Source organism: Ochotona curzoniae, unplaced genomic scaffold, assembly GCF_017591425.1.
Source record: "Ochotona curzoniae isolate NIBS_2020 unplaced genomic scaffold, NIBS_Ocur_1.0 scaffold_3223, whole genome shotgun sequence".
NCBI lineage: Eukaryota > Metazoa > Chordata > Mammalia > Lagomorpha > Ochotonidae > Ochotona > Ochotona curzoniae.
In genome coordinates, this window is record NW_024467108.1 from 13,716,782 (window position 1) to 13,734,747 (window position 17,966).

Here is a 17,966-nt window from a genome sequence, read left to right on the forward strand (position 1 = left end):
CTTAGATCCTTGCCTTTCTTTCAGGATTCATCTAAAGTAAATCCTCTAGGAGCTGTTTTCAATACACTTTTTTTTTTTTTGCCCTGATAGCTTAAAATAATTCTTATTATGTTCTCACTCTTGGATGCTAATTCTTCATTCATAGCTACTTTCCCTTATTACTTTGACAGTGCTCCATTTTCTCTTGGGACCATTTTCCGTATTCCATTTTCACCTGGGTTAATCTGGATGTTCTTATTATTTTGCTATTCTTAGGAGATATGATGTTCTGCAAGTTCTTATCCATTCTCTTTTAGAATATTATTCCTTGAATTCCACTCATGATATAGTTCAATCATTCCCATTAAATATATGATTGATCTTCTGAATCTGTTCTCCATTTCTCAAATCAAAAAGTTATCTCTGTACTTTGTAGGTTTTAGCCTCACCTTTATTTTGAAATGAATTACTAACAGACCTTGGTGGACTAGTACAGTGTCTATTCCTTTTGTTCAGTTTTTGAAATTAACCTTTTTATCTTAATACATTACTTATTTTATTACTTCATAATATACATTTTAATTTGCTAGATCTTTATCTCCTGGAATTTTTAGTGGGCTTCTTTAAAACTTTACTATCTATTAGCTTCACTGTTTTTCTCATTTTGGGTCTGTTGACACAGGTGCTGTTTTGGCCTTGGAGTCCTTTGAGAATTCATTTTGTGTGGTTTTTCCTGTGTGTACCTCTTTGTTATACTGTCTTTATAGCATTTAGGTTGTATAGCTATGCACTTTCACCAACTTTTATAGTTTACATTAGTATTAAAATGTCTTGCCCTGGGCCACCTGGATATGTTAGAAATCATATCTACATCTTGTATGGACTCAGGTCTTTGTCTCTGACAAGGTGCTGGGACCTGTGTAAAATCAAGTGAGCAGAACTGTAATTTTTAGAGGATTGAAGCTGTTAACATACATCAAATCAGTAGGCTGGATAGGAAACAAAAGCACTTGTATGCAGTCATAGAATTGTGTGAACTCCATCTGCAGCATATATATGGAGAGCAGCTACTTTTTATCATTCTAGGGCTACTACCCAACACAAAACCTCTGTGTCTCTTGGGTCACTGGAATAGTCTCTTAATTGTTCTCTTTTATGCTGTTATTATCTCTATTTAGTTTACTCTCAATATTTCAGTCAGAGTAATTCAGTAAGACGCAAATTTGATGATCTCATCCACTGCTCAAGACTCTCCAATAGTATCCCATACTCACTCCAGGTAAAAGCCAAATTCCCCACGGCCCACAAGATCCTGCCAGGTCTCTGATCTCTCCCCTTGCTCTTAATGCATCCCCTGTTATTTCAGATATAGGCACCACCCCACCTTCAGGGCTTTGCACTCCTTAGCTCACTTGGTGTATCTTTTCTATGAGATACTTACATTTTTGCTTCCTCGCTTCCTTTGGATATTTACTTATATATCATTTTGTTGGTGAGGAATTTTCTAGCTATTTTATTACACTTTTTCCCTCCAGCATTTATTATCATGGAACATACTTTAGAGATCACTTATTTACCTTATATTTGTTGGCTGTGAATTCCCACCAGAGAGATAATTACGTGAGTTTAGCGATTGTTTTTCTGTTTATTTTGCTCTTCACTGCCTAAAGCAGTGCATATGGTAAGCTCTTAACATATTGTGGAATGCATAAATTTTGTTTCCATTTGGCAGTATAGGTAACTGAAGGCAAGATTCTACAGCTTATCTAAAATCAAACTGAGTGTAGGCGTCAAAGCTGGGTTTCAAATCTAGCTTTATCTAATGCAAAGTACAGATTCTTAATTTCTAGACATACAGCTGTTCCGAAGAAAACCACTGAGATAGGTTTTGTTATCTGGAATTTGTGTGTCCAAAATTACCATTGCTCCAGATGACATTTAATTAAACGTCAATTAATATTGGATTGTCTTTCATAGTTTATCCTCTCCAGACTGTCTGAAAAATGTTACTGAGATGAAGCCCAGAACATCTCCAGCTCCAGATTGCCAGGATCATAACAAGGCAGGACAGGTACTACCTTTAAGCAAGCAAATTCCGGTCAGCATATTCCTCTTGCTTCTGCCTCTCAAAGAGCATTCTGGAAATCTTATGTATGATGTATCAGGGTGGCTACAGAACTCAGGGCCTTGAACTGGACTGGGCTTTGTCTACTCACAGGTCAAGATCTCCAGTTCACAGAAATAGGGCTGGGAAATGAGTTTGTGATTTTCCATTACTGTAAAAACTTTTGATAGGCAAAAGTTTTTTGATTGAGTAGTTCATGAATCATTTTGGTTATTTGTAGGGTCCATTCTGAAAATCTGACTTGGTTAATTGTAAATAATAAATTGTTGAATGATGTATGTTTCTTGATATACTCAGCTGTTGGAGACATTGGGAAGGAAATGTGAAGACAGGTAAGTAATATGTAAACATGGATTTTTCCTGAAATTTGGGTTTCTTAGGAAATGTGCTATGTATGTTTGCAACGAGCGCAGCGTAATTCCCAGGTGTATTACAACGAGGAGAGGAGAAAGAGAGACCTGGAAGATGAGCGTCTTATACAGCAGTATCAGATGCTGAAAGATCAGGAGGCTCTCTTCAAACACCAGGTAAAAGAATACCTCTTTTAACAAGTGTTTAAGCTGGAACAATAGCATGTGACTATAAAAAAACATTGAAAGTGTTCTACAATGCATCTGCATTGTAACAAACCATGTATTAACTGCTGCACTAAAACTTAAGTTGTGTTCAGGACTGAATTTTAAAGATTTATGCTGGATTTATGTTGATTTATTTTTGATTTCTGAGAAAATATGACTTTGGTAAAGCTTTTGCCAATTGAATTCATGGCTTTTATCAAGCATCCAATGGTAGACTGGCACCTCTCCATTTGCTATGCTATCTATCTATTTTATTTACATTATCTGTCTATCCCCCCTCTATATTTTTGTGGGCTAGCAAAACTTTCCATTCTTTCCTGAATTTTTGATGAAATTTTCCATTCCTTCTTAACATTCCTGTAGCAATAGATATGTAAAATGAAGAATAGGAAATAAGAAACAAAATTGACCCTAACCTACTTCGTGATTGTATGAAGACAATGAGCAGTAACTTTGTTCCCCAAAGGCAGGTTTCACCTTGGTTAGATTATTTAAAATAATGGCATTAACTTATTTTTAATTTATTCTTAAAAATTATTTGAAATGTAGGGAGGGCAAAATGAGGGGAGAGAGAGAGAGAATTTTCCTTCCACTGAATCACTCTCCAGATGTTTGTGATAGCTATGGCTGGGCCAGATGTGAGCCTGGAGCTGGGAACCCAATGCAGCTGTCTCGTAAGGGTGATAAGGACCCAAATGCTTGTGCATTACCTGCTGCCTGCCAAGGAGGCATTAGCAGGAGCCTGGAATTGGAACTTGAATCCAGCACTCCGATATGGCATCCAAGTGTCCCAGGTGGTATTTTAGCTGATGTGCTAAGCACATTCCCTGTAGTTTTATTTTGTTTTTAAAATTGGTATGTAATAATTGTATTATATTTCAACATACATATCTTTGTGTAATGAGAGTGATAATTAGCATATATATTATTTCATTATCATTTCTTTGTGATAAAACATTCAAAATGATCTCTTCTAGCTATTTTGAAGTTAACACTCCATTATTACTTATGGTAATCACTTGCTATTCAATAGAACTTCAGAACTTGTTTCTCTTACCTAACTTTAATTTCGTGTCCTTTGACTAACCTCGTTATCTCTGTACTTCTATGCTTTCAGTCTTTGGTATTGAGCATTCCACACTCTAGCACTATGAAATAGACTTCTTTAGATTCTGTGTATGTGAATTAACTGTTAATAAGCTGTATTTTAGTATGTGATTAAAAATGTCAAAAATCGTGTGTGTGTGTGTGTGTGTGTGTGTGTGTTACAGATGAAAAGTCTGGCCACTAGAGAACAGAATCAGAAAAATGCTGCCTATAACCTTGGAGTTGCTGAAGCTATAAGAAGGCATAAGAATGAGAAACCTGAATTTTATGTAAGAATTCTTTTACATTTTTTATTACTAACATCTGCCTTGTCTGTGAGCCTTTGGCTCTGCTTGCTTTATTGCAGATTTTTTATGTGGTGGAGTTGAAAAGTGGGATTCTACAAAGTTAAAACTTTCTTCTAGACAGGTGCTGTCTGCTGTTTATTTTCACACCTCTCACATTCACAATACAGTTGCTGTTTATCACTGCAGCTCTCATCAATTACAGTAATTCTCAACCAGGGACTGGGACAGGTGGTAGGGATGCAGGATCTTGAATGAACCAGTAACATCACCAACACCTGATATCTTTTTGTAAATGCACTTGAAGGTTCTACCCCATAATGTCATAATAGAAATCTACAGTTGAGTAAGATAGCCAGGTGATTCCAATGTGCATGAAAATTTGAGCAACGTATCTTCAACTGAAGAAGGACCACCTGCTTTCTCTTTTCACACTCATGTCTGGCAGTCTGGACATGAATCTAGCAAAAATAGACTATCTTTATCATCAAACATCTGTGGCACCCTGTGCCAGCTATTGTACTCATGGTTAGAAATAAGTCCCCCTTTTATAGTCTCAGTTTAGTTGAGGAGCCAAACATAGAAAGAGATATGAGTGTGGTAAGATAGATGCAAGGATAAATCCTGGTAAAATATATGTGAGCAGAGAGCAAAGTCCCTTTACTTGGCCTGGAAAACTTCCTGCATACAGGAATTAGGAAAGAAATGAAGGAAGAATGAGATTTCATGCAGGGGCATTACAGGAGGCTGGCGAGCAAGCATGGGCTTTTGAGATTTGATTGTTGTCTCTATCTCCTCTAGATTATATTTATGACTGCTCACTTTGAGATATATGTTTTAAACTTTCAAAGACCAAAACAGAAACTTGGTTCCTTTCTCAACCTATTTTTCTGTCTCCCAATGCTAGTAAGTGCCATCAGTAGTGTGCTGTGGCAAAATGATTTTTTTTAAAGCTTATTTTTATTTGAAAGGCAGAGTTACAGAAGTGGGAGAGGGATAGGGAGACGGAGAGAGAGAGAGAGAGAGAATCTTCCATGCTCTGGTTCACTCCCAAATGGCTGCAATGGCTGGAGCTGCACTAATTCAATGTCAGGAGCCAGCGGCTTCTTCTGGATCTCCCATGAAGCATCCAGGATACCAAGGACCTGAGCCATCTTCTGCTGCTTTCTCAGGCCATAAACAGGGAGCTGGATTGAAACTGGAGCAACTAGAACATGAACTGGCACCCTTGTGGGACACTGAAATTAGATGCCAGCACTGCAGGTAGAGGCTTAGCTTACTTTGCCAAGTATCCAGCCCTAGCTAAAAATAATAAAAAAAAAATCTTTTCCAAAGCATATTGCTATCCTTTTTGAAACCTATACTATCCTCCCAATGAATTATAATAAAATCTCAGTTCCTGACTTTGCCCATGGTAGTTTAATTTCTGCCTTCCCCTTTGAGCTCACCAACTTCTTTTTACCCTGTTCTTTATGTTTCAGCTACTAGGATATATCTACCGTGTGTCCAGTGAGTGTCTTTCTACTTGCTGTTCCTTTTCTGTTGGACATGAGTTCTTTGATATTCATGGCGCAGGTGATTTGGTGGTCTCTACAGGAAAACCTTCCAAATATCCAAGCAATTTAGTCCTGTTCTCACCCAGTCTCTTGCTATGATAAGGAATTTATAGCACTCAGTCATTACCTTAATGGATATCATGTGTCATTTACTTGTTCACTGTCTGCCTCCTACACCAGAATCCTAGCTAGAAGAGAACATAGGTTTTTGTTCCTGGTCACAAAGGATTAGCCCCTGTGTAGAGTGACAGGATCCACTGAAGGTGGTTTTTTTTTTATCTTATTCTCTGTCTTATGTTTTTCACATACTCAGAATTTTCTTTCTCCCATGTGGATGTTTAAATGGTAAGTCAGGACCTACTCTGTGCTACACTTTTCCATGTCTGTCTCCAAAATGGGGTGCCAGTCAGCTTTGTTCAACTCCCTCCAAGAATAGGCTAGTGTTACTCTGTGGGTTACCTAATTACCAGTTAGGGTCCTTATGTTTAGGGCTGGGCGAAAAAGAAATTAATACTTTGATTCATTTTAGTTTTCTGTTTATAACCTGTATTTTGTGACATCCTAGTTTCAATGTATTGCTTCTCTCATTCTAGAAATCTTTCTTATTTGACAAACGACCACTCAGTCCTGAGCTTAATGCTATTAGGCAAGCGGAATATTCCCAAAGTCTCCTGAAACAAATGGATAACAGACGGGAAAAGGAAATAAAGCAGAGACAAAACAGGGAGTTGATGGATCGTCTAGAACAAGTTCAACTCACAGAGGAGTAAGTACAGCTAACTCTGAAAAACTCATAATTTTCATGTGAAGCGATTTTCCGTGTGGGATTGATTCAGCTTTGGCAGTTTCACAAGGACATTCTAGCCAAGCGCAAACGTTGACCCAGCCAGCAGTCAGTACCATAACATAACATTTAGTTAGAAAAGTGGAAAAAGGTCATAGTTGATATAATTATCATTGTCAATCTTAATTAGCTAAAACTGCAGAATATTATCTGGAGTTGTGTTGTAATAGACAATACTGGCAGATGGAAGAAGGAACTTGTCTTGAGAAAGCATCATTCCCAGCTATTAGATGTCCAGATGACTTCAAGACAAAGCTAAGGTTTAATTATAAGAATATATAGGGCTGCCCCAAGGCACCCAAAGGTAGAAATGTACAGGGAATCCACAAGCTCTGGAACTGTGGACTGGACAGACAAGTAGAGCAGCTTTCCTTCTGTTGACATTGTGAGCTCAGACTTGAATTATTAGTGTCAATTTAAGTGACCAGGAAAGATAATCTGATTGGTCCTGAAGGATTACCAGAAGTGCAGGAAAGGATCAGATCCATGGAGTTTCCATATATCCAAGAAGGCCTATATTTCTCCTACTAACAACTGCAGTGCAACTTCATAGCCTACCCTAGCAGGAGCAGAGACTCCTAAAACGAATAATAAGCTAATTTCTGTGACTAAACTGCCAGCCGTTAGCCCTCTGTATCCTTGATAACTGTACTCTAGTTTTATATCCTTGAATTCAATAAGCCACAGATAAAAGCTATTTGAAAAAATATTGTCTATATTGAAAATCTACTGACTTTTTCTCTTGCCATTATTCCCTAAAAAGTTAGAGGTGTTTACATAGCATTTATGTTGTATTAAGTAAAATGAGTAGTTTAGAAATAAAATATTTACAGGATTGGTGTAGGTTACAGCAAGCACTGCACTGTTTTGTATAAAAGACTTGAGCATCCTCAGGTTTTGTTAACTGCTGGGTTGTTGGGAGCAATTTCTACAGGTTCTGTGGCATGATGGTGCTTCTCTGAAATTTAAATATTTCATTATATTCACTTAGAGAACATATGGGTTATCTGGAGGCTACATGTAATAAGTTAGAATTTCTAGGGCCTGGCATGGTAACCTAGGGGATAAAGTCCTCACCTTGCATGCGCCAGGTTCCCATATGGGCACCAGTTCGTATCCTGGCAACCCTGCTTCCCATCCAGCCCCCTGCTTGTGGCCTGAGAAAGCAGTCGACAATGGCCCAAAGCTTTGGGACCCTGCACCTGCGTGTGAGACCTAGAAGAAGCTCCTGGTTTCTGGCTTTCGCTTGGCTCAGCTCCAGCTGTTGCGGCCACTTGGAGACTGAACCATCAGACGGAAGATCTTCCTGTCTCTCCTCCTCTCTGTATATCTGACTGTTCAATAAAAATAAATACACCTTTTAAAAATAAATAAATAAATTAGAATTTCTAAAAGCGTCACTGATCTTAAGAAGAATCTTACAATGATTCAGCTTATACAGTGAATTGTATTTTGCAGAATTGGCAAGTGTGTTTTTGGTGGTGCCTTTTCTTTCACTAGCAGTACACCTGTACAGTATGATTTGTCACCTGGTGATACCTTTTATATCTATATTGTATTCAATACACCATCCCAGGGACCTTTATACTACTCTCTCCTTTCTTAAAATGAAAGCTCCCAGAATGAAACAATGACTTTTATTTATCAGGCTTTCATTCTCATGTTTTTTTTATAATGGTAATCTGTAGTACTGAAGATTCTCAAAGTGTGACCCACCCCCTTCTGTTCTTACCTGCCAGACTTGCTGCACAAAGAGTCAGATATTTAAGAGACAAGATGGAAGAAACACAGTGTTACCAGAGGGCTTTGGATGCACAGGTGAGGAATGGTTATTTTTAAAAGTCACTATACAGTGCTTCATTTGCATTCTACAACATGTGTAAATATTGTAGTGCTCTGAATACATGTTGTATTGTGCCTCTGGTGGATTTTGAGTTCTTTGTTTCTCCCTTTTAAGGCACTGGTATTTTACTCCATTACAGGATTGTGCTTAAAGTTTGTTCCCCAGTAGAGTCATATTCTGCATTTTGCATATCTCCATTTCAGATAAAGAACAAACCCCCCCAGTTACCTGTGTTTGAACCAGACTCCTCTGAGCCCATCTTTGGTAAGACTGAGCGTGATTTGCTGGTTGAAAAGCATAAGCGAGAGCAGCAGTATATGAAACACCAGCTGGAGGCAGCTGCTAACAACAAGAGAAAAGCCATTCTGGACCAGCTGGTGGATCAGAGGCGGGATCTGCAGATGCTCCAGAGGACACGAAGAGAGTAAGGAGAACCTTGACTTCTCTCCTCCTACTACATTTACTTATTATTCTCTCTCTCTCCCTCCCTGTTTCCCCCTCCCTTTCTCATACAATGGGTAGGATAATAGTTAATAACTTGAAGATTGTCTTATATAAGACATTGTTCCAAGCTCATCATCCACTTCATCTCATTTTGTCCTGTAACTCACCTTATGAAGAACAAATTAACTAATTTTTTAAAAAATTGTCTTGATTCCACTTCTCCCTCTAGTTGCCTTTCATATTTTTCCTGCCCTTTGCCATGCATCCTTTAAAAAAAGATTTAGTTAATTAACTTAAAAATCAAAGTTACAAAGAGAGAGAGAAAGAGAGAGAGAGAGAGACATTTCATTTGCTGGTTCACTCTGCAAATGGCTGCAATGACCAGAGTTGTACCAATCTGAAGCGGGAAGCCACTTCCAGGTCTACCACATGGGTACAGGGAACCAAAGACTTTGAGCCATCCTCTGCAGCTTTTCCAGTCCTTTAGTAGGTAGCTGGATTGGAAGTTCAACAGCCTAGACTAAAACTGGCCCCTGTATGGGATGCTAGGGCTGTAGGCAGAGGATTAGCTTACTATGCTTTAATGCCACTTCCTAAAATGCACCTTCTTAACGAATTACTCATACCATTTTTGGAAATATAATGTGAGCCACAAATGTAGTGTTATGCTTAAGCAGACATAGCCATGACACTCAAACCCTTAACTTCCAAGAAGCTGCTTATAGTGGTGAAGACGGTGGTAAAATAAGAAGAGGATGACTTTATGCTGCATCAATGCAAATTACCTTTCAGTTCAAACTTCAAATGTTCAGCTTCTAGTTTGAACTTTTAAAGGTGCTGACTGACTTGCAACCTTGCAACCCCTCTATGATTCCTCCCCACCTTTTCATCATCCATATCTCCTATTGCATCTCTACCCTAGAGTGCCACAGAGAATTTCAGCATCGTTTTTGTAGATGTCTAGTAACTCTGTGAGATTATCAGGGTGTTCTGGAGTTCCAAAAAGCTTCTTCCAAAGGAGTACCCTTTCCATAGAAGTCAGTTGTACTTATAAAAATAAAAAATATTAAAATTATATATACTTTATTAATGATCACTGAGGTAGTGCATGGATCTGTTCTATACTAAGTGGGTGCAGACATGAAAGCATGAGTAGAATAGCAGGTTGAAAATGGAGGATATTTTGATAAGAATGGCATTTGGTTGTTGGTAGTGAGAGTGAGAATGGTTAAAAAAAATGACTCTGGAGTCAAATCATATGTAGAATAGACTTGCATGTTCCTAGGGCAATGCATACTTGCTTGTCTATGTTATTTGCTAAAATCTTGGAATATCTTCATACTTCTTGATAAATAACCTGTTTTCTGGAGGTCCATCCCACAGTGCCATGATCTTTCAATAAAGAGTGAAAACCTGGGATCTCCAATACCCTTTCCGATGTGTTGGTTCTGATTGGTTAGTGTGGTTCTGTGATATTGGGCTGGGCATATATTTCTGAGTGGAGTGGTTTCCTCAGCAATTATTAAGGAAAATACTTGGGTTGTTGGAGGGTAAATGACCTAAGTCATGTCGATAGTCTAGCATAGTGCCTGAATCAGAAGGGTAGATACTGTTATTATCAGGTGAAGAAAGTGAGGATGAGGCTCTTCTTTTTTCTGGTTTATAAATTGGCATAACTGTTTTCTGTTATATCAATATAAGTGTAGATAGTTTTATTTGGCATTTTTCCTGGATCTGACTTGTATAAAAATAACTACCCATTTTACTACTCCCAGGATATACATGTGAACAGTTCTGAAAATTATATCTGTTTCAGAGGGAGATTAATTTTGTTTAAGAGGAAAACAAACATGATTGTAACATAGGCTACTGTAAGTTCTGTGTGAGGGCCATAGATGTGGTGGTGTGACTATTGTCAGTTGACAACCAGCAATGTGATATTGGAGAAGAGCCACACTCCACTTCAGTCTTCGTTATCCTGGTAACTGGAAATGTGGTAAGAAGTTTTGTCTACGACTCCAAATCCATTTATGCAGTAATTCTAAGAGTCTACAATAGCTTACTCCAGTTTTTGCCTTATCATATCATTCTAGCTTCAGCAGATTCTGTGGTTTTGAAATCACCAGATATGTTGTTCAAAACTTAAAAGACAGTAAAATAATAACCATGAAGGGTTTTGCTGTGTGGGGTAGAGGTAATTGCAGATCAAAGTTCTTGTAATCATAAACATGCCTAAGTGAAAGCATATCTTTCCTATTGATTTTTTGTTTTTTTAATGTTTAATTATTATTATTATTATTATTTGATAGTTCTATAGGCCATTGGGATTTCCCTTATCCCCTCCCCAATTTCCCCCCACACTGAGTTCCTCTATATCATTACTAAAGTATAGTTCTTCATACACAGTCATATGTCCATTATTGTGGGCATAGATGATGGCAGAGCAATCATCATCCTATTGTCATATAGTAAATAGTTTCATTGGGAGTCAGTCTTTAGTCTGGAAATAGGGATGCATACTGCATTGTATCCTCACATCTGGATATGTTAGTCTCCATTTCACAATTACTGTACATCCCCTCAAATGAAAATTCATAATATAAAATCAACAAGAAGAAAAATAGAAATTTACAATGCCATAAAGTTAAATAACATGTTACTAGATATGAGAGTCTCCATTACACAGCTACTATACATCCTCTTAAATGAAAAGCCACAAAACAAAATCAGCAACAGGAAGAAAAAAGAAATTAATAATGCCATGAAGTTAAATAACATGCTACTAAATGTCTAATGTGTCGCTGAAGAAATGTAAAGGAAAATTAAGAACCTGCTACTGTATGATCTATGAGTCATTGAAGAATTTAATCAGAAGAAAGTGTTTTGAAGAGATGAGACTAACAACAACAACAAATTCATGAGATAGTTTCCACTGCTTTTTGTTGGTGAAATGTGTGTCCTGTAGGCAATAGATAATGGGTTTTGCTTTTTAATCCAGTCTACTAATCTATGACGTTTGATTGAGTTTAAGCCATTTATGTTCAGGGTTAATATGTATGGGTGGTAATTTGGTTCTGTCATTTTATCAATGGATTGTTCATTGACTGCAAGGTGGAAGGGTGGTTATGCTACTTTAAGAAAAACATGAACCAGCTCAGAGGATGCTGAAGATTTTTATTGGAGAATCCTGACACCTGGTGGTTGCCGCCGTCTGTACCACAGACCCTTTTGGAGCAGGTTGAATCAATGAACTTATTTAGTGAAGCTTCGACTTTAAAGAGAAGTGACAGAACATTTTACTTTGGCAAGAAAGAGAGAGATACAGGTAATTTGGATCAGGATTAAGATGGATAACAATAGTGACCACATATTTAATATAAACTTAACTCCAGGAATCCTGAGGCATTGAACTTGAAGAGATGTTATACTAAACAGCCATTTCTTTGACAACTCGACCTTCACCAAGCCTTCACTTTTGCCTTGCCTTTTTCACACCTTTTTTTTTTTTAGATTTATTTATTTTTATTGAAAGTCAGATAGACAGGAGGAGAAACAGAGAGGAAGATCTTTCTTCTGTTGATTCATTCCCCAAGTGGCCACACTGCTGGAGCTGCACCGCTCTGAAGCCAGGAGCCAGGAGTCTCTTCAGGGTCTTCCAATGTGGGTGCAAGGTCCCAAGGCTTTGGGCCATCCTTGACTGCTTTCTCAGGCCATAAGCAGGGAGGTGGATAGGAAGCTGGGCTGCCAGGATTAGAATTGGCGCCTGTATGGGATCCCAGCACATTCTAGGTGAGAACTTCAGCCATTAGGCTGAAGCCCCCACCATTTGTTTTTTTAAATTTCCCTTATCTTGTTCAATCAGACCCATATATTCCTTTTTCTCTCCATTTGTATGCCTGTCTACTTTGTCTTACTAAATTTCTATAGCAATCAGTAGGCTGTTAACTGAAAGCTGAGAGGCTGAAATAAGAAGAAAAATAAAATAAACAGGATAGAAAATCCACTGGGGATGAGTCTTTAGATGATTTAAGTAGCCTCAAAGGAAATTAAAGGCTTTAAAGGCTGGAGTTGCTAATTGGAAAAAGGTTTCCATCATGCTAATTTAAACCAGGACTGAAGATGAAAGATCTGAGACCCATAAATTAGCTGAGAAGCAGGGGTTTCATTGTCTTTGAAAAAGTAGTGAATGAATCCAGATGATTTTCTGTTTAATTTAACATGAAAGGAACAGGATTCTCAATCAGTGCATGCCCTTCCACATATTTTGAGTAGAGTCAGACTATTCTTTTCTCTCCAGGCACTTGGCGGACAGAACTGCTGAGCTGGAGCAAGTGAACAGAATCAACCAATGCTTGCAGGAGGACTGGGAGCGCAGCGCTGGGATGAAGAAGCAGCGCGACCTGGAGGAGAAGGCTTTCGAGCGGTAATGCCTGCTTGGAACCAGAAGTTCCTTGTTTAAAAAGAACTCTCTTCTTTCCTTGTTGACTGTCCTTTAATCCTAGGATGGCACTTAGATCTCAAGTACCAACTCCAGTTGAGCAGAAGTGGCTTCTTACACAACTTTGTGAAGAAAGCCAAGTCTATGCTCAGTTAGAAGCGGTGCTGTGTTCTGTACGTGGGATGCGAGAAGGAGAAGGCTGTGGTTGTATGGCTGCATGGCACGTGTTTACCAACCCTGCCCTAATCTTTGCCTCTGTGTTTGTTTATTTCTTGTTGTCACTTTTGTGCCTTTCCCCCTTTTTCACCTTGTGGAAGATGTATTTCTTTCTTTCTTTCTACTTATTTATTTTAAAGATAATTAGAGGGGAACAGGGAGAAAGAGTTTCTGATCGAAATACTTCCAAAGCTTGTGGAATGATCACTTCAAGAGCTGAGTTAAGGAATGTGGTGTCACAAGCATCCACTTAACCTGCTGTGCCACAACATTGATCCTCCTCCACCCCTCTTTTTTTTTTTAAGATTTATTTTTATTGGAAAGGCAGATCAGATTAATGGAGAGGAGAGACAGAGAAAGATCCATTGGTTCACTCCCCAAATGGCTGCAACAACCAGAGCTAAGCTAATCCAAAACCAGAAGCCAGGAGCTTCCACTGGGTCTCTCACATGGATGCAGGGTCCCAAGGCTTTGTACCATCCTCTACTGCTTTCCCAGGCCATATGCAGGAAGCTGGATGGGAATTGGAACGGGGATCCCAGCACTTGCAAGGTCAAGATTGAGCCATTGAGCATCATGCCAGGTCCCACTGATCGCCTTGTATCTTTTGTTGTTGTTAAATGGGAAAGCAAGTACTTGTTTTACTATAGTGACATAGGAGTTTTAGAAATCAAAGAGATTCCAAGTTTTATAAGTTTGAAAAATCAGCTATCTTCCAGTTGCTAGGTATCATTCCACAAATATTAAATACTAATTAAGCAGTTCTAGTGTATACAAGCAAATTATTAACATCTAAGTCCACAAAAATAAAAATTTAAGTTGCCAGTTTTCAAGTAATTTTATATCAGAATATTATTTGTTAAAGTGGATCTTGGTCTGTAACAGTTTTTCCTTGTAGTGTTCCTTATATATCATTTCTCATATGTGTTTGCAATAACTAAGACCTATGTTTTGTGATAATGAATGCATGAGGCTTGTCATGCTACAGGAGCTTGAGATCTAAGAGGGTTCCCAGATAGTATTCTCTGATTCCAAAGAACCTACACAGAAGTCTACCTGGGAGAGATATGGATTTATTGTACTTAGAGGAGTGATTGGAGACATGTGGTTGGTCAGTAACCATACCATCTTGTCAGAATGCATGGCATGAAATAGCAAGCATCAAGTATCAAGCTCTGTTGGTCACCAAAGTCCAAACAGCTGTGTGTTTCCTTACAAAAACATGGCTGTCAACACAAGGACACAAGCTACAGCTGCAGTCAGCTAACAATTTACATTTTCTAGCATATTCTCCCTAAGACATTTGTCCTGGAGGAATGGGGAGAATCTCAGAGGTCACCCCACCTAGCATAGAGTGCTGTTTCTCATGGGGGTGGGGGAAGGGAAGCTGTTGTGGAAAATAAGTTCCAAAGAAGAAGTGGGGTCACTTGGCCTGAAGAAGCAAGTTGCAGATTTCAAGTCATTTGCTCAACATGGCAGCAAGGCGAGTCAAAGACAGTGAGATTAACACCAGAGAGATTTTAGCTGTCCTTAGTAAGAATACTTGGCCAACATGGCGGTAACAAGCAGAAGAAACACAGAAAGTAATCTTGAAGGACAGGTTAACATATCTGCTCTAGGGACAATACAGAGCAGGCCAGTCGGCTGGGGTCCTAGGTCAGGTTGTTGGCAGGGACTCAGGCAGCTGACATGAAGAGAGAATTGGTGGGTGGAAAAAGAAAGCAAAGCAAAAATAAAACCAAGCATCACATGTATGTGTTGTAGTCTGCTGCAGTGCCTAGGCAAGGCAGATAGGTGTGTTTACAACCAAGGTCATTTTCTCTTTTCCTTTTGTTTTTATAAAGATTTATTTATTTTAAAGGGAAAGTCAGATACTGTTCTTTTGTTTCTCTCCTATCACCCCAGATTTGGGCTATGGCTCCAGTGACACCTGCTGATGACTGCTTCTGCTGTCTTTTCTTAGGGCTTCTGACAAGCTATTTCTCCTGGACCAGTGCCAGAAGTACCGGCGCTGCAAGCAGTGCCAAAGGCGCACCTCCAACGTGGGCGAGAGCAACCTGTGGCCCTTGAACAAGTTCCTGTATGGTTCCCGGCTGCTGGTGTAAAACTCAGAATTGGGACCTGTTTCCTGGGGGAAAGTTTTTTTCTTTTATATGTTTTGTGTGATGTGAAACTGCATGTTTGTACCTCAGCAGAAAAAAAAAAAATACTGTTTGGGTTTGCTGCTTTCAATAGCTTGCTTTATCACCCCCTGCTGAATTCACATTGGCAGATTTTCCCTTCTTGCCTCCATCCCATCCTTACTTACTCTCTAGCTTTGATCCTGATGGTGGCAAAGGTGTCTGAATGACCTCTAGAACCAGAACCCACTGTCACAGGAACTTTGAATGGAACCCAGCTTCATTCTGACTTCTAGGGTGCTGCGGCCATAGCCCTGTTACTCCTTTTGTGTGTTGTGTAGGCAAAATCATCTGTTTTCATCCAGATGAATAATGTCATAATAAATAATTGTAAGGGCTTGAGTATGAATGACAATTCATGATGTTAAATTTTACCCCCTCTCCCCTTCAGGGGTGGTCCAGACATTTATCTTAGGACAGCCAGAGCCATGCTTCTAACCCTTGATATACCTGGACTCTGTTTGGGTAGTGGGGGATTAACCTTTCTCTCAGTGAGCTCATGATCACTGTCTAGCCATTTTTTACCACTTGATGGTACGCTTACATTACCCTTGGCAGTGTAACGTCTCATTTCACCTGCTCCGTTTGAGTTAGACCTGCTCCGTCCGAGGAAGACCTGTCTGCCTGAAAAAACACTGATATCCCTTTAAGCAACAGGTCTTCTCACCCAAAAACCTTCTTTATTCACCTTCATTCATTTATATGTCTTGCAGCTGCCCTGTTCTACCACCTCAGATAAAAGAAAGAGTAATCTAGATTTCTGAAATACAGAAGCAAGAAGGGAAGTGCTTTACGCTATTCACTTGTTGGCTGCCCACATCTTTCCCTCATAAAATGAGGGAAGTAAAAGATACTCCAAAATGCCAAAATGTTCGTGGGAGACTGGAATGAAAAGATAAGCTTATTTTGAGTGCAAAAATTATTTTGAAGTCGAAGCATATGAAAGTTTTTCAAAAAGTTTGTGGATAAATTCATATTATGAAGAAACTATGGTAGATATAAAAATCTTGGGGAGGGTACTTATTTGTGTTAAACAGGGCATTGCTAATGTTTTTCTGTGGAAAGCAGCATATTGATTGGACTGGTTTGAAACCTCTTCCTCAACCTTCCTACATTGCTGCTTCCTGTCACTTCTTCCCAGATCACTTCCTGGAGGTCTAATTCTCATTAACCAATTGTAAAAATGATGGCCTCTGCTGGGACCAACTGACTTGCCCGAATCCAGACATGCTGTACTGTTAGAGCACTTATCAATCTCTAATATACACGAAACAACCATAATAATGTTGTATGAACATTTATTAAGCCATAGACTGCCTTGTTAAAGAGAGAAAGATTTGAGACATTTTTGATATGTGCAAGTGAAGAGAACCATAAGAATGACCTAGTAATTTCTTACACTGATAGCAGTGTAACTAAGCTCATTGTTGCTGGCATGTACCTTCCTCCTGCCTTCAGAGTGTTTTCTGTCTCATACAGAAATGAGATGTGACTGAAGAATCCAGTGTAAACCAAGGAAAATCTAACAGAATTTTTTACTGTTTTTTTTTTAAAAAAAAGATTTATTTTATTGGAAAGGCAGATATATAGAGAGAAGGAGATACAGAGAAAAAGATCCTGCATCCATTGGTTCACTCCCGAAGTGGCCACAACACCTGGAGCTGAGCTGATCCGAAGACCAGAACAAGGAACGTCTTCCCTGTTCCATGCAGGTCCAGCGTCCCAAAGCATTGGGCTATCCTCTACTGCTTTCCCAGGCCACAAGTAGAGAGCTAGATGGGAAGTGGAACAGACGGGATATGAACTAGTGCCCACATCGGATCTGAGCTGATGCCAGGTGAGGATTTAGCCACTAGGCTACTGCACAGGTCCTATACACTGGGTTTTGTGAAAGAGCAACTGTAGTCATTTTAGTCCTACATGAAGAGGAAAAGCTTTTATAGATGAAGCCTAAGCTTAACTAAAAAGAGGAGAAAGGTGAAGAAATGGGGTGTGATACGGAGATGGTAAGATGGAAGCCAGGTTATATCTGTTTGATAAGTGAGACTTTGTGTGTTTTCTAATCAGTAAATCATTTTAAGAACAAGACTTTATTATAGCCTTCATTGAAATAGCTGATTTAATCTAATAGATTTCTTAAAAAGATTTATTTTTATTGGAAAGGTAGATATACAGAGAGGAGGAGAGACAGAGAGGAAGATCTTCCATCCAATGGTTCACTCCCCAAGAGGTCACAATAGCTAGAGCTGAGCCAATTCGAGGCCAGGAGCCTGGAGCTCTTCCAGGTCTCCCACGCAGGTGCAGGGTCCCAAGGCTTTGAGCCATCCTTGACTGCTTCCCAGGGCCACAAGCAAGGAGCTGGATGGGAAGTG

General features: G+C 39.2%; 1 protein-coding gene across 2 annotated transcripts in view; it reads left to right on the forward strand.

Annotated features, from left to right (window-relative positions):
* The window catches only part of CCDC81 (coiled-coil domain containing 81), a 36,570-nt gene extending 20,665 nt beyond the window's left edge, over positions 1 to 15,905 (forward strand). For both annotated transcript variants that reach the window (XM_040964100.1, XM_040964101.1), the window contains 8 exons: positions 1,957 to 2,050; positions 2,485 to 2,631; positions 3,954 to 4,058; positions 6,223 to 6,395; positions 8,213 to 8,291; positions 8,520 to 8,740; positions 13,058 to 13,183; positions 15,378 to 15,905. In XM_040964100.1, the coding sequence (XP_040820034.1) occupies positions 1,957 to 2,050; positions 2,485 to 2,631; positions 3,954 to 4,058; positions 6,223 to 6,395; positions 8,213 to 8,291; positions 8,520 to 8,740; positions 13,058 to 13,183; positions 15,378 to 15,519 (1,087 nt within the window). In that variant the 3' untranslated portion in view covers positions 15,520 to 15,905. The remainder of the gene's footprint in view (positions 1 to 1,956; positions 2,051 to 2,484; positions 2,632 to 3,953; positions 4,059 to 6,222; positions 6,396 to 8,212; positions 8,292 to 8,519; positions 8,741 to 13,057; positions 13,184 to 15,377) is intronic.
* Positions 15,906 to 17,966: the final 2,061 nt, after the last annotated feature.